The sequence below is a fragment of the Schistocerca gregaria genome, chromosome 2 (assembly GCF_023897955.1).
Source record: "Schistocerca gregaria isolate iqSchGreg1 chromosome 2, iqSchGreg1.2, whole genome shotgun sequence".
NCBI classification, from domain to species: domain Eukaryota; kingdom Metazoa; phylum Arthropoda; class Insecta; order Orthoptera; family Acrididae; genus Schistocerca; species Schistocerca gregaria.
Window position 1 is genome coordinate 747848402 of NC_064921.1, and position 14570 is coordinate 747862971.

General features: G+C 45.8%; 1 protein-coding gene across 1 annotated transcript in view; it reads right to left on the minus strand.

Moving 5' to 3' along the window:
• Positions 1 to 14570, minus strand: part of LOC126334927 (zinc finger protein 628-like) — a 260327-nt gene that overhangs the window by 217326 nt on the left and 28431 nt on the right. Inside the window, exon 2 of the mRNA XM_049997655.1 lies at positions 6657 to 7600. Within this exon, the coding sequence (XP_049853612.1) occupies positions 6657 to 7597 (941 nt within the window). The 5' untranslated portion in view covers positions 7598 to 7600. The remainder of the gene's footprint in view (positions 1 to 6656; positions 7601 to 14570) is intronic.

Sequence of the window (14570 nt, forward strand, 5' to 3'; positions counted from 1 at the left end):
TCGACGCACCTAATCTGTACACCTTGTAAGTGAGAGGGATATGCCTTTCTTGCCCGATTTAGGTGTTCGTATGAATGTGATCACTCCCATGGAAATGATGAAAACATAATAGTTTGTTACACAAGCTGCAGCAAACGAACGCAACAGTTCCACATTCACACAGTTTCTCTGCGCTTTGTTAAAACATGTTTTTAACGTTTTTGAAGTTGCATTCCGTTTTGGAAGCTTTGACCCTTGAATTCTTTGCTTGTAACATAGTTCGCACCGGTTTATTTAATGTTTTCATTTCTGTGAGACGTCTGTATGGTTACTCGCCTGCTGTCGCTATTCATCATGACGCGAGGGAGTTTTGAACGCGGCTTGTCCGGTTTGCAGTTACGCAACCACTTACCCACGGCATCATGGCTGTGTATTTCTGCTCAATATTGCACTTGTTAAGACTGGACTGTTCACTGTTCAGTACACCTTCTTACTGTTTTCTACATCTACATGGTTACTCTGCAATTCACACTGAAGTGCCTGGCAGAGGGTTCATCGAACCATTTTCATACTGCTTCTCTACCATTCCACACTCGAGAGACGCGTGGGAAAAAGGAACACATAAATCTTTCCGTTCGAGCTCTGATTTATTTTATTATGATCGTCATTTCTCCCTACGTAGGTAGGTGTCAACAAAATATTTTCGCATTCGGAAGAGAAAGTTGGTGATTGAAATTTCGTAAATAGACCTCCCCGCAAAACTGCCTTTGTTTCAGTGACTGCCACCCCAACTCGCGTATCATATTAGTGACACTCTCAACCCTATTGCGCGATAACATGAGACGGGCTGCCCTTCTTTGCACTTTCTGAATATCCTCCGTCAATCCTACCTGGTAAGGATCCCACACCGCGCAGCAACATTCGAGCAGAGGACGGACAAGTGTAATGTAGGCTGTCTATTTAGTGGGTTTGTCACATCTTCTAAGTGTTCTGCCAACAAAGCGCAGGATTTGTTTCGCCTTCCCCAGAATATTATCTATGAGGTCTTTCCAATTTAAGTTGTTCGTAATTGTAATTCCTAGGTTTGTGGTTTGTGGGATTAAAGGGACCAGACTGCTACGGTCATCAGTCCTAATTCCTAGGTATTTAGTCGAATTGGCGGCCCTTAGATTCGTGCGATTTATCGTATATCCAAAATTTATCGGATTTCTTTTAATACCCATGTGGATGACTCGCATTTTTCTTTGTTTAGTGCCAACTGCCACTTTTCGCACCGTACAGAAATTCTCCTAGATCATTTTGTAATTGGAATTATTGGTCTGATGATTTTACTAGACGGTAAATTACAGCATCATCTTCAAACAATCTAAGGGGGCTGCTCAGATTATCACCTAGATCATTTATGTAAATCAGGAACAGCGGAGGGTCTATGACACTACCTTGCGCAACGCCAGATATCACTTATGTTCTACTCGATGATTTACCGTCTATCACTACTAACTGTGACCTCTCTGAGAGGAAATCACGAATCGAGTCACACGACTGAGACGATACTCCATATGCACGCAATTTGATTAATAGTCGCATGTGAGGAACGGTATCAAAAGCCTTCTGGAAATTTAGGAATATGGAATCGATCTGAAATCCCTTGTCGACAGCACTCATTACTTCATGGGAATAAAGAGCTAGCTGTGTTGCACAACAACGATATTTTCTGAATCCGTGTTGGTTATGCATCAATAAGTCATTTTCTTCAAGCCGGCCGGTGTGGCCGAGCGGTTCTAGACGCTTTAGTCTGGAACCGCTCAATCGCTACGGTCGCAGGTTCGAATCCTTCCTCGGGCATGGATGTGTGTGATGTCCTTAGGTTAGTTAGGTTAAAGTAGTAGTTACGTTCAAGTTCTAGGGGACTGATGGCCTCCAATGTTAAGTCTCATAGTGCTCAGAGAAATTTGAACCATTTCCTTCAAGGTGATTCATAATGTTTTCACGCTTGATCTGCGTTCAGTTTTTGACAGCCCATCCACTGGGCCATCTTACCCTTAATCTGAGCGGATGCGATGAGGAGTTTCCCTTGTCAGTAATAAATGAAATGTCGCTCTGTATCGGGTACTTCCGAGAGGGGCTGAACAACGCTAAGACGGGTAGCGTTCTCGCTTCCCGCGCCCGGGTTCGATTCCCGGCGGGGTCAGGGATTTTCTCTGCTTCGTGATGACTGGGTGTTGCGGGCTGTCCTTAGGTTAGTTAGGTTTAAGTAGTTCTAAGTTCTAGGGGACTGATAACCTTAGATGTTAAGTCCCATAGTGCTCAGAGCCATTTTTTGAACGCTAAGACGGGCCGGGCTGCGGTCCGCACACCCTGCACGCGTGAAGTTTGACACGCCGTGGCCGGCTCTGATCTGCACCTTGCATCGTTTGAAAAGAGACACAATCGCTACTCTTCGGACAAGACGGCACGCTCCTAGTCGGTTACTGTGCAGTTCCCGTGCACTGAAGACGTGCATCTCTGTGTGCCGCTGCGCTATTCTCCTTCAGTTTTTGCCGTGCTCCTCCAGGCGTTGAGGCAATCACCACGCTTACGTCAGGCAGACAGCGTACGTTACTCTGCTCGTGGAAAGCACATCCTCCTCACCTCTCGGATACATCGTCTGCGGTTTCTACAGTGGTCTGAAGCGCATACGTCGACACGCGGGCGAACACCGTAACAGTCTGGGACGCGTGCTGGAATGCCTCACCGCAGCCACACACTGCGGCGTCCTCCTACCGCCTACCCCGCATTCCCCCGTAATAACCGCCGGACGAGCATGGGAACCGCCTGACAGCCAGCCTCCAGAAGATGGACCCGCCGTAGATTTACGGCCGGAAAACCAGTGGAGCGGCGCCTCCACGGCTGCACAGGTAGGACCGCCACGGGAACCGTGCGTGCCATGCGCCCGAGGGCAGGGCGGCATCTGGGCCATTGTCCAATTAGGCGCAGTTAGGGGGCACCCATCAAACGGACGCTGCGGCCGTGATGGATGGATATTCGTCCCGAAAGGCAGTGCGATTCCGGAACCCTCATCCACGGCTATTAAATCGCTAGCGCTTCTCCGTTTTCTCGGAACAAAGCCACTCCATCGAAAGGCCCTATTAAAATTTGACATTTTATCATTTCGTACAAGGAAACTTTAAAGCTTAAGCAATTATTGTGTTATTTATGCAAATCTTCACTAATAATAAAACTGTACAACCACGTATTTGTCTGTCACACTGTTTAAACACGCTAATCTCTAAACTACTACACGTATTTTCGTGGGATTTTCACAGGTTCAAAAATGGTTCAACTGTGAGACTTAACATCTGAGATCATCAGTCCCCTAGAACTTGGAACTACTTAAACGTAACTAACCCAACGTCTGAGGTCATCAGTCCCCTAGACTTAGAACTACTTAAACCTAAGTGTCAAATGATAATGAGACAGAAGAAGAAGAACTACTTAAACCTAAGTGTCAAATGATAATGAGACAGAAGAAGAAAACTTCATTTCAAAACATGTTGTTGTGGTCTTCAGTCCTGAGACTGGTTTGATGCAGCTCTCCATGCTACTCTATCCTTTGCAAGCTCCTTATCTCCCAGTACCTACGGCAACCTACATCCTTCTGAATCTGCTTAATGTATTCATCTCTTGGTCTCCCTCTACGATTTTTACCCTCCACGCTGCCCTCCAACGCTAAATTTGTGATCCCTTGATGCCTCAAAACATGTCTTACCAACCGATCCCTTCTAGTCAAGTTGTGCCACAAACTTCTCTTCTCCCCAATCCCATTCAATACTTCCTCATTTTCAGTATTCTTCTGTAGCACCACATTCCGAAAGCTTCTATTCTCTTCTTGTCTAAACTATTTATCGTCCATGTTTCACTTCCATACATGGCTTCTCTCCATACAAATACTTTCAGAAACGACTTCCTGACACTTAAATCTATTGTCGATATTAACAAATTTCTCTTCTTCAGAAACGCTTTCTTTGCCATTGCCAGTCAACATTTTATATCCTCTCTTCTTCGACCATCATCAGTTATTTTGCTCCCCAAATAGCAAAACTCCTTTACTACTTTGTCTCATTTCCTAATCTAATTCCCTCAGCATCACTCGATTTAATTCGACTACATTCCATTATCCTCGTTTTTCTTTTGTTGATGTTCATCTTATATCCTCCTTTCAAGACACTATCCATTCCGTTCAACTGCTCTTCTAAGTCCTTTGCTGTCTCTGACAGAATTACAATGTCATCTGCGAACCTCAAAGGTTTTATTTCTTTTCTGTTGATTTTAATACCTACTCCGAATTTTTCTTTTGTTTTCTTTACTGCTTGCTAAGTATACAGATTAAATAACATCGGGAGGAGGCTAGAACCCTGTCTCAATCCCTTCCCAACCACTGCTTCCCTTTCATGTCCCTCGACGCTTATAACTGCCATCTGGTTTTTGTACAAATTGTAAATAGCCTTTCGCTCCCTGTATTTTACCCCTGCCACCTTCAGAATTTGAAAGAGTGTATTCCAGTCAACATTATCAAAACCTTTCTCTAAGTCAACAAATGATAGAATCGTAGGTTTGCCTGTCCTTAATCTAGCTTCTAAGATAAGTCGTAGGGCCAGTATTGCCTCACGTGTTCCAATATTTCTGCGGAATCTGATCTTCCCCGAGGTCAGCTTCTACTAGTAGTTTTCCATTCGTCTGTAAAGAATTCGCGTTATTATTTTGCAGCCGTGACTTATTAAACTGATACTTCGGTAATTTTCACATCCGTCAACACCTGCTTTCTAATCGCCATAAAAAATACATTTACCCCACTGTCAGACAACATGGTCAATGCCTTATGGAAAGCCGGCCGGGGTGGCCGAGCGGTTCTAGGCACTACAGTCTGGAACTGCGCGACCGCTACGGTCGCCTCGGGCATGGATGTGTGTGATGTCCTTAGGTTAGTTAGGTTTAAGTAGTTCTAAGTTCTAGGGGACTGATGACCACAGCAGTTTAGTGCCATAGTGCTCAGAGCCATTTGAACCATTTTCCCAACGAAACTTCTGCGCCGTTGTTGAAACAAGTAGCACTCCAGATCCGGAAAGGTCGTGATGACCTTTTTCTTTGATTGCAAGGGTCCGGTGCTAATTGACATTCTGGAACACGGGGCCACAATTAACATACAGAGGTATGTGGTCACTTTGTAAATATGAACCGCAGCACCAAGTCAAAACCCTCGGAAATGTTGACAGACGTCATCATTCTGTGGCAGTATAGTGCCGCCCACATGTTACCAGGGTTATTTCGACTACACTGCAGAAGTTTCGCTTTAAAGCCCCTACACATCCTTCTTTTAGTCGTGACCCCTCTCGCCGGCTGCGGTGGCCCAGCGGTTCTAGGCGCTTCAGTCCAGAACCGCGCTGCTGCTACGGTCGCAGATTCGAATCCTGCCTCGGGCATGGGTGTGTGTGATGTCCTTAGATTAGTTAGGATTAAGTAGTTCTAAGTTACAGGGGACTGATGACCTCAGATGTTAACTCCCATAGTGCTTAGAGACATTTTAACCATTTTGACCCGTCTCCACGCGATTTATATATTTTTGGAGCCGTGAAGAAAGACATTTATGGCCTTGTATTTGCTTCGGATGAAGAGATGCACACCTGGGTAAAATGATGGTTCCGTAGGCAGCCGCAGATTCTTTTTCCATGAAAGCATTGACCGTCTTGTCTCACAGTGCGATAAATGCATTTCCAATTGTGACTATTATTTTTCAAGTAATGAACGGAGTACTTTCATTTTTTCCATCTGTCTCGTTTTCGTGTGACTGTCACTTAAATAACACCTTATCATTAACAATCTCCAGAGAGTGATAAAATTAGAACTACTGTTTCCGTCTGTCTGGATTTCTTCCTTCTTTTAGACTATATCTGAATATTTTGTGGCGTCACCAGGCTCGCTTTATGTATCTATTTGCTTGGGATCTACTGCGGATCTCATTACCGCCGTGTGTTTCTTCCAGGCAATCAGTCTTCTTCGTCTGAATCTGGTTATGCCAGTTATGCACTACAATTTGTTTCAGTAAAAGAGTGATCATGTTTTAATATATGTAACATATTCATCTCATAGTGTGTGCACTAAGGGCTGACAGTATAATTAGATCCAAATTACGGCGAACTGAAACTGTAGTTTATATCTCAAAACTGGATTATATTGTTCTCTTAATATTACTCCCGGAGAGGAAGGGACTTTTCTAGGGCGGTGGCTACATTCATGGAACTTGTATAACCGCCCCCAAGACGGTACTGTATTTTCATGCCAACGTGTCACTGTAACACTGTGACTGCTATCCCACGCTGAAGACGGGCATCGTCCCCCATTTTTATTTGATGGAAAAATTCTACTTTTTGCACAACGGTTAAAAAAATGGTTGATACATAATTTCAGAGCTTTTATGGGAGCTGAAAAGAAACGCATCTTTATGTGACGAAAATGTCACCGATGCATCGTTTCCCCGGCAGGGGTCAGTGAACGTTTTGAAGCTAGTTATGTTCGACGGCGGAAACTAGCAAGCACCTATTGACTTAGCACCAGTCTGCAACAGTAAGTCACCCACACGTACTTAAGCAGAAAACTCTCACACGCCACTGAATAAGCAAGGTAGGTGTGTGAAGACTGACCTGTGGTCCCTGAGGTGGTCCTGGCGACGGAACGCCTTGCCGCAGATGTCACAGGAGTAGGGGCGCTCGTCGGTGTGCGTGCGCTCGTGGATGAGCAGGTTGTACGACTTGGTGAACTGGCGCTTGCAGAACTGGCAGATGAACTGCTTCTTGGGCCGCGAGGCGCGACCGGGCGCGCGCAGCAGCCGCCGGTCCAGGTGGTGGGCGGCGCTGACGGCTGCGTGGTACACCGACCCGGGGAACGCGAAAGCTGCCGCGCCCGCGTAGGCGGCGGCGGCGGCGGCCGCCGCGGCGGCGGCCGAGGAGGGCCCGGGGGGCGGCGGCGGCACCACGGGGGGCGGCGCGCCCGGGCCCTGCGGGGGCGGGGGCGGCAGCACGGCCAGCGCCGCCAGCTCCTTGCGCTTGTCCGCCATCAGCGCCATCAGCTCGAAGCTGGAGGAGGAGCCGCCGCCCGCCGAGCCGCCGCCGGAAGCGGAGGCGGCGGAGGCCGGCGGGGGCGGTGCCGGCGGCTTCGCACCCGGCTTGCACGCCGGGTCTCCGGGGGGCGGCGGGGGCGGCGGCGGCGGGAAGGGCGCGCCGGCGCTGGCGGCTGCAGCGGCGGCGGCGTGCACGAAGCGAGAGGGCACCACCGGCACGAAGGCGGAGGACTCGCGGTGGTGGTGGGCGGCGGCCGCCGTCAGCGCCGCCAAGTGGCGGTGGTACAGAGACACTTCGAAGGCGGCGGCCGCGGCGGCGGCGGCTGCGCTGCTGCCGCCCCCACCGCCGCCGCTGCCTCCGCTACCGGAAGCGGAGCTGCCGCCTCCGGAGCGAGAGCTGGACGCACCCGGCGAAGGGAGCGTCGGGAACGGCGGGGGCGGAAGGCCTGGTGGCGCACGTCCCGGCGGCGGCCGGGTGCATAGCTGCAGCGGCAGCTCCGACCGCTCCTGGCCCTCTATAGGCATCCTCTGCAACACAACACACACATACATATATTATCTCTTATACTACACATCTTTTTTTTTAAGGATGGTGTGTCTATACTTTTGCAAATAAATTCACAAAACTTTGTCAGCATGACCAGGAAGGATTCAGGATTCACGCTCATTCCAGTGGAAGTTCGAAAACATAACAAGATAATGTTTTTGCGTGTGAAATTTTATCATTGTTTCACTTACTAATGGCTGCATTTGTTGCTATAGGTACACTTTTCTCCATAAGTTAGAGAGATTCTTCGATGCATTTTGCACGGCATACATACCATACTTACAGGTGTATGAAACTCTAGAATTTATTTAACTTATGAAAACACGAATGATCTGTTGTATTTTAAACTTCGTGATTAGAAAAAACACAAACTTTGTAGTTAATTATCTCAATTTTTACCACAGTGTTTAATAGATTTGTAAAATTCTAGAGTTTCATACACCTTTAAGTATGGTTTGCATGCTGTGCAAAATTCATCGAACCATCTCTCTTACGCATGAAGTAAAGTGTACCTATAGCAACAAATGCTGCCGTTAATAAGTGAAAAAAATGATGAAATTTCACATGTAAAAAAAATTACTTCGTTATGTTTTAGAACTTCCTCTGCTATGAGTGTAAATTACGAATCCTTCCTGGTCATGCTAACAAAGTTTTATGAATTTATTTGTAAAAGTATAGACAGTGGAAATTAAAATGTCCTGTGGTGCCTCTCCTGCTCCAAGTCGGCCCGTTTGGCGTCCTACCCCCTTAATAATGAGGTGGTAGCAGTCCAGCATTCTGTTAACCCGTTAACATATTTTAAAATATTAGTATTAATATAAAATACTTGACAATAATTTAATACGAGGGCGTGGTTAAAAGTAATGCATTCGATTTTTTACTTCAAAACCCTTATCATTTTTTAAATAAAACAGACTTTATCAACATTCCACATCATACTTCTTATCTATATGTTTATCTCTCAACACGGTTACCGTCGCGACGAGCAAATTTCTTCCAAGTAGAGACCGGTTTGTTGATACCTTCACTGCAGAATGTCTGACTTTGTTGACGGAGCCACAACCTCACGTCTGCTTGCATTGCTTCATCACTACCAAGTTGTTCTTTAAGTTTTGCAAACAGATGAAAATTCGGGTGCGGCCAAGTCGGGACTGTATGGATGATTGTCGATGACACTGTACCCAAGGCGTCGGATTGTCGGAGATGTCGCAGTACTCGTGTGTGACCTGGAACTGCCATACTGAAGGAGACGATTCTCCACGTGCGGACGAACGTTTTCCTGCAGTTACAAACTCGATTACAGCAAGCTCTTTCTCACAAACTGTCTTGTCACACGCCCTCTAGCGGCAAGGGGTTGCAACTTGCTTCAGAGAAGCGCAAAAGTCCACAAAAAAAAAGAAAAAAAAACCACAACGTGTAATCCTCAATCGATATTGAAAGCAGAATAAACTATTCGGAGATATTAGTTTTCAGCACGCCATCAACATTACATTTGCGTAAAAATATTATCAAAAATTGTGACATTAAAGCGAGACATATTCGCTGTTATCTTCTTCAAAGGAGAGAAATGCTTCTGAGAAGGTGAATATGATAAACGACAACGAAAATTCACTGAACTAGAAGGACGTGTGTCGGAAAAACAACAGCTACGAAGAAGATCAACTGTCCTGTGCGGGCATATTCGGCGAGTTTGGAAAGCACACCAGTGGGCGTTCGGCTCCGAAAGCCCATATCGATGATGTTTCGTTGAATGGCTCGCACGCTGACATTTGTTGATGGCCCAGCATTGAAATCTGCAATAATTTGCGGCAGATCCCTGATATTCACGGTACATTCGTGAAATGGGCGTACGGGAAAATCCCAATTTCTTCGCGACCTCGGATAAGCTGTGAACCATTGCTTGTTCGCCCACTATAGCACCACGTTCAAACTCACTTGAATCTTGAAACCTGCCATTGTAGCAGCAGTAATCGATCTAACAACTGCGTCACACACTTGTCTTATATAGGCGTTGCCGACCGGTGCGCTGGATTATGCCTGTTTACACATCTCTGTACTTGAATACGCATGCCTATACCAGTATTTTTTTTTTTTTTTTTTTTTTTGCATCAGTCTAAGTCTCTTATACAACTCCTAGCAGCCTGCAATAGGAATTGTCAAGGGACCTGTAGAATGTTAATGCGTCGGGCATGGTGGTCTACTGGTGAAGCGCCTGACTTGATACCACAAGTCGCGGGATGAAGTCCCAATTGGACCACAGAAAGTTTCAGTCTGAGTTTACTCTAGCCTTCACCTCTAAAAACTGTAGGTCTCTTACCCCGGTTGGATAACTGGGGTACATTACGGTCAAGCAAGTCGACAAAGGGGCGTCCAATTGAAAGACTTGCACTCGGATATTGATACACAGGATATAATTTATTATTGTTCTAATCTGTGAGTGAATCGACTTATACAGCATTTATAAAATATAGCTTTTTTATATTTTTGAGTTTTCGTCTGATTGTAGTAAGAAAGTGATAAAGTATAAAAGGAATCACATGACTTATTGAAAAATTACATCAAATTTGTAGGATATTACAGACAATAAATGAAGAAATAAGCCGACCGCGGTGGTCTCGCGGTTCTAGGTGCGCAGTCCGGAACCGTGCGACTGCTACGGTCGCAGGTTCGAATCCTGCCTCGGGCATGGATGTGTGTGATGTCCTTAGGTTAGTTAGGTTTAAGTAGTTCTAAGTTCTAGGGGACTGATGACCACAGCAGTTGAGTCCCATAGTGCTCAGAGCCATTTGAACAATTTTTTTTTTTTTTTAAGAAATAACTTGGACTCAGCGAAGTTCATTTAAAACGCAACATATGTAGAATCTAATATCCACTCGATACCAAGCCCATTACAGACGGAAGCTACTCCATTTGGTTAAGAAAGAAGAAAAGAAGTAGGGATAACCAGATGGAGATACGAACCTCGCTCCTTTCGGTTATGAAACCATTTGGGCACCCACTGGGATTCACTGCAATGTAGAAACTACAGCAAGCATGCAGACGATGAAACAAATAATGTTTCTAGATTCGGTACAAGTACTCTTTTGAACTATATTGATACAATAGTTTGAAATATCCAAGGCTAAACCATCTCCAGGAACTGAGGTCACGACACCACCCTAAAGAAATGGATCTCAGAGTCATAGGTTTCTAAACTTGTTGACGGTAAGAACTACCTGTCTAGCTGTCGAGCGAGTTTCACTCGCCGGGTCCGTATCTCGTGCTACGGCTGCCGTGGAGCCGGAGAAAGCGGCCAGCCATGCCTCGGGCCCGGTACGCACTCAGTAATCGCCACTACGGCGCGCTGCGTAGCTTTCAGGACGGGAATGGACAGGTCTCTGCCACTTCCTCGCGAGCTCTTGTATTACTGCTGTTGTGTACTCCTAGTTTCCCTGCTCATTCCTCCCCGCATCTGGCATATCTGTCACGGAGTCCTTCTCGCTTTCTTATGCTGCCCGAAATTCATTCATGCTTGCTATCCAACGTCTTCACGTTCTTCCGCTTCTCACTGCACCTTCTCCATAGCTACCATCAAGCTGTATTTACTACAGCCCTGTGGTGTTCTGATCCACGACATTCCTTTCAATTTGACGCATGCTGACACACTGAAGCGCCAAGGAAACTGGTACGCGCATGCGTATTCAAATATAGATATGTGTAAACAGGCAGAATACGCTGCTGCGGTCGGCAACGCCTATATAAGACGTGTCAGGCGCAGTTGTGAGATCGGTTACTGCTGCTACAATGGCAGGTTATCAAATTTTAAGTGAGTTCGAGCGTGGTGTTATAGTCGGCGCGATGGGACAAAGCATCTCTGAGGTAGCTATGAAGTGGGGATTTCCTGTACGACTATTTCACGAGTATACCGTGAATCAAGAATCCGGTAAAACATCAAACCTCCGACATCGCTGCGGCCGGAAAAAGACCCTGCAAGAAGGGACCAACGACGACTGAAGAGAATCGTTCGATGTGACGGAAGGGCAACCCTTCCGAAAAATGCTGCAGATTTCAATGCTGAGCCAACAACAAGTGTCAACGTGCGAACAATTGAACGAAACATATCGATATCGGGTTTCGGAGTGGAAGGTCCACTCATGTACCCTTAATGACTGCGCGACGCAAAGCCTTACGCCTCGCCTGGGCCCGTCAACACCGACATTGGAGTGTTGACCATTGGAAACATGTTGCCTGGTCGGACGAGTCTCGTTTCAAATTGTACCGGTAGAGTGGACGTGTACGGGCATGCTGACTACCTCATAAATCCATGCACCCTGCATGTCAGCAGGGGTACTGTTCAAGCTGGTGGATGCTCTGTAACGGTGTGGGGCGTGTGCAGTTGGAGTGATATGGGGCACCTGATACGTCTAGGTACGTCTCTGACGTGTGACACGTACGTAAGCATCATGTCTGCTCACCTGCATTCATTAATGTCCATTGTGCATTCCGACGGACTTGGGCAATTGCAGCTGGGCAATGCGACACCCTACACGTCAAGAATTTATAGAGTGGCTCCAGGAACACTATTCTGAGTTTAAACAATTCCGCTGGCCACAGTACTCCCCAGACACGAACATTATTGAGCATATCAGGATTGCCTTGCAACGTGATCTTCAGAACTCTTACGGATTTATGGACAGCCCTGCAGGATTCCTGGAGTCAGTTCCCTTCAGCACTACTTCAGACAGTACTTGGGTCCATACCACGTCGTGTTGCGTCACTTCTGCGTGCTTGCTGGTGGGATGGGGGGAGGCTATACGATATTAGGGAGAGGTCCCATTTTCTTTTGCTCTTCAGTGTATCTTCTTGAATACAGCTAACACCCTGCCTTAATGTGATCCAAATTTTTTAGTAGTTGCTGTGTATATGACTTCTATAGAAACCAGAGAGAGAGGCATCATACAAAAGTACAAGAGGCTTACGTACACAAATTGTTATATCATGGATGAAACCTGTCACCAGTGTTGTTCAACCTGTGCAGTCAGAAAGTCACTGGGGAATTTGAAGAGCATATGGAACTAATAAATATTAATGGAGTGGAAATCAAAATGATAGAATTGTTGGCAACGTAGGTTTCAAACAGGAAAACGAAGAGAAACTAGAAAAAACATTAGCAAGAATGAACAGGATCTCGAAAGAGAGGTTTAGCATGAATATTAACACAAGAGAGGCGTTTTTCATCACAGTGTCGTTTACAATTAAAAGTTGAGAGAGTGTACGTTCCTAGAAAAGTCAACAGATACAATGCTTCCTCTTACGTATATCTCGTGAAAAGACCGTAAAGAGAAAATCAGAGAGATTCGATTCCACGCAGAGGCTTTGGCCAGTATTACACTATCATATTTCTTCGTCAAAGCTGATATATCAAATATTTATATTAAAGAAATTTGATGGTGTAATAGGAAACTTTGTCAAATCTCGCCTGTTCTCAGATAAATACGATCAGATATAGGGCCACGCTACAGGCGACATATGTCCACAATTGCAGCTACCGCCATCCACCTATACATCTGCAAACATCCAGGCAGCTTTTCAGCAAGCCGGAATAGAGGATGTGGTCACACTCTAAAATAAAAAAATTTCGTAGCTTTCCATTCTACTTTGTCTATTTATGAACTCTGGATGCCACAAGTTAAAAAGCGCTTCCTCTGTTTCGTAGTTACTATTAATTTTGTAGTTGTTGGAACACTAATTTCATTAATTATATTATTCAAAAATAAAAACAGTTCTTAATGCCCATGTAGTGTACTAAACATTTATTTGCCTTTACATACTCCCCCTTCACAACTTTGTAAATCGCTTCACACGTTCCTGGAAGTATTTTGATTAATGTGCAATGTGACACTCGAGTGCTGTGTTGTAAACTAAAGTAGCTCTCTCTTATATCAAGAAATTCCTGTTTTCTGCAGGTATAGCAATTTTCAAGAGAGTATTATGTTTTGTAATATGAGAAGCCACTGTAATGAGCAAATACTGAAATACACACTCATCAATTCGTAAGTAATTTATACACTACTGGCCATTAAAAATGCAACACCCCGGAGATGACGTGCTATAGACGCCAAATTTAACCGACAGGAAAAAGATGCTGTGATATGCAAATGATTAGTTTTTAAGAGCATTCACACAAGGTTGGCAGCGGTGGCGTAACCTACAACGTGCTGACATGAGAAAGTTTCCAACCGATTTCTCATACACAAATAGCAATTGACCGGCGTTGCCTGATGAAACGTTGTTGTGGTGCTTCGTGTAAGGAGGAGAAATGCATACCATCATGTTTCCGACTTTGATAAAGGTCGGATTGTAGCCTATCGCGATTGCGGTTTATCGTATCGCGACATTGCTACTCGCGTTGGTCGAGATACAATGACTGTTAGAAAAATATGGAATCGGTGGGTTCAGGAGGGTAATACGGAACGCCGTGATGGATCCCAACGGCCTCGTATCACTAGCAGTCGAGATGACAGGAATCTTATCCGCAGGGCTGTAACGGATCGTGCAGCCACGTCTCGATCCCTGAGTCAACAGATGGGGACATTGCAAGACTACAACCATCTGCACGAACAGTTCGACGACGTTTGCAGCAGCATGGACTACCAGCTCGGAGACCATTACTGCGGTTATCCTTGACGCTGAATCACAGACAGGAGAGCCTGCGATGGGGTACTCAACGACGAACCTGGGTGCACGAATGGCAAGACGTCATTTATTCGGGTGAATCCAGTTACTGTTTACAACATCATGATGGTCGCATCCGTGTTTGGCGACATCGCGGTGAACGCACATTGGAAGCGTGTACTCGTCATCGCCATACTGGCGTATCACCCGGCGTTATGGTATATGGTGCCACTGGTTACACGTCTCGGTCACCTATTTTTCGAATTGACGGCACTTTGAACATTGGACGTTACATTT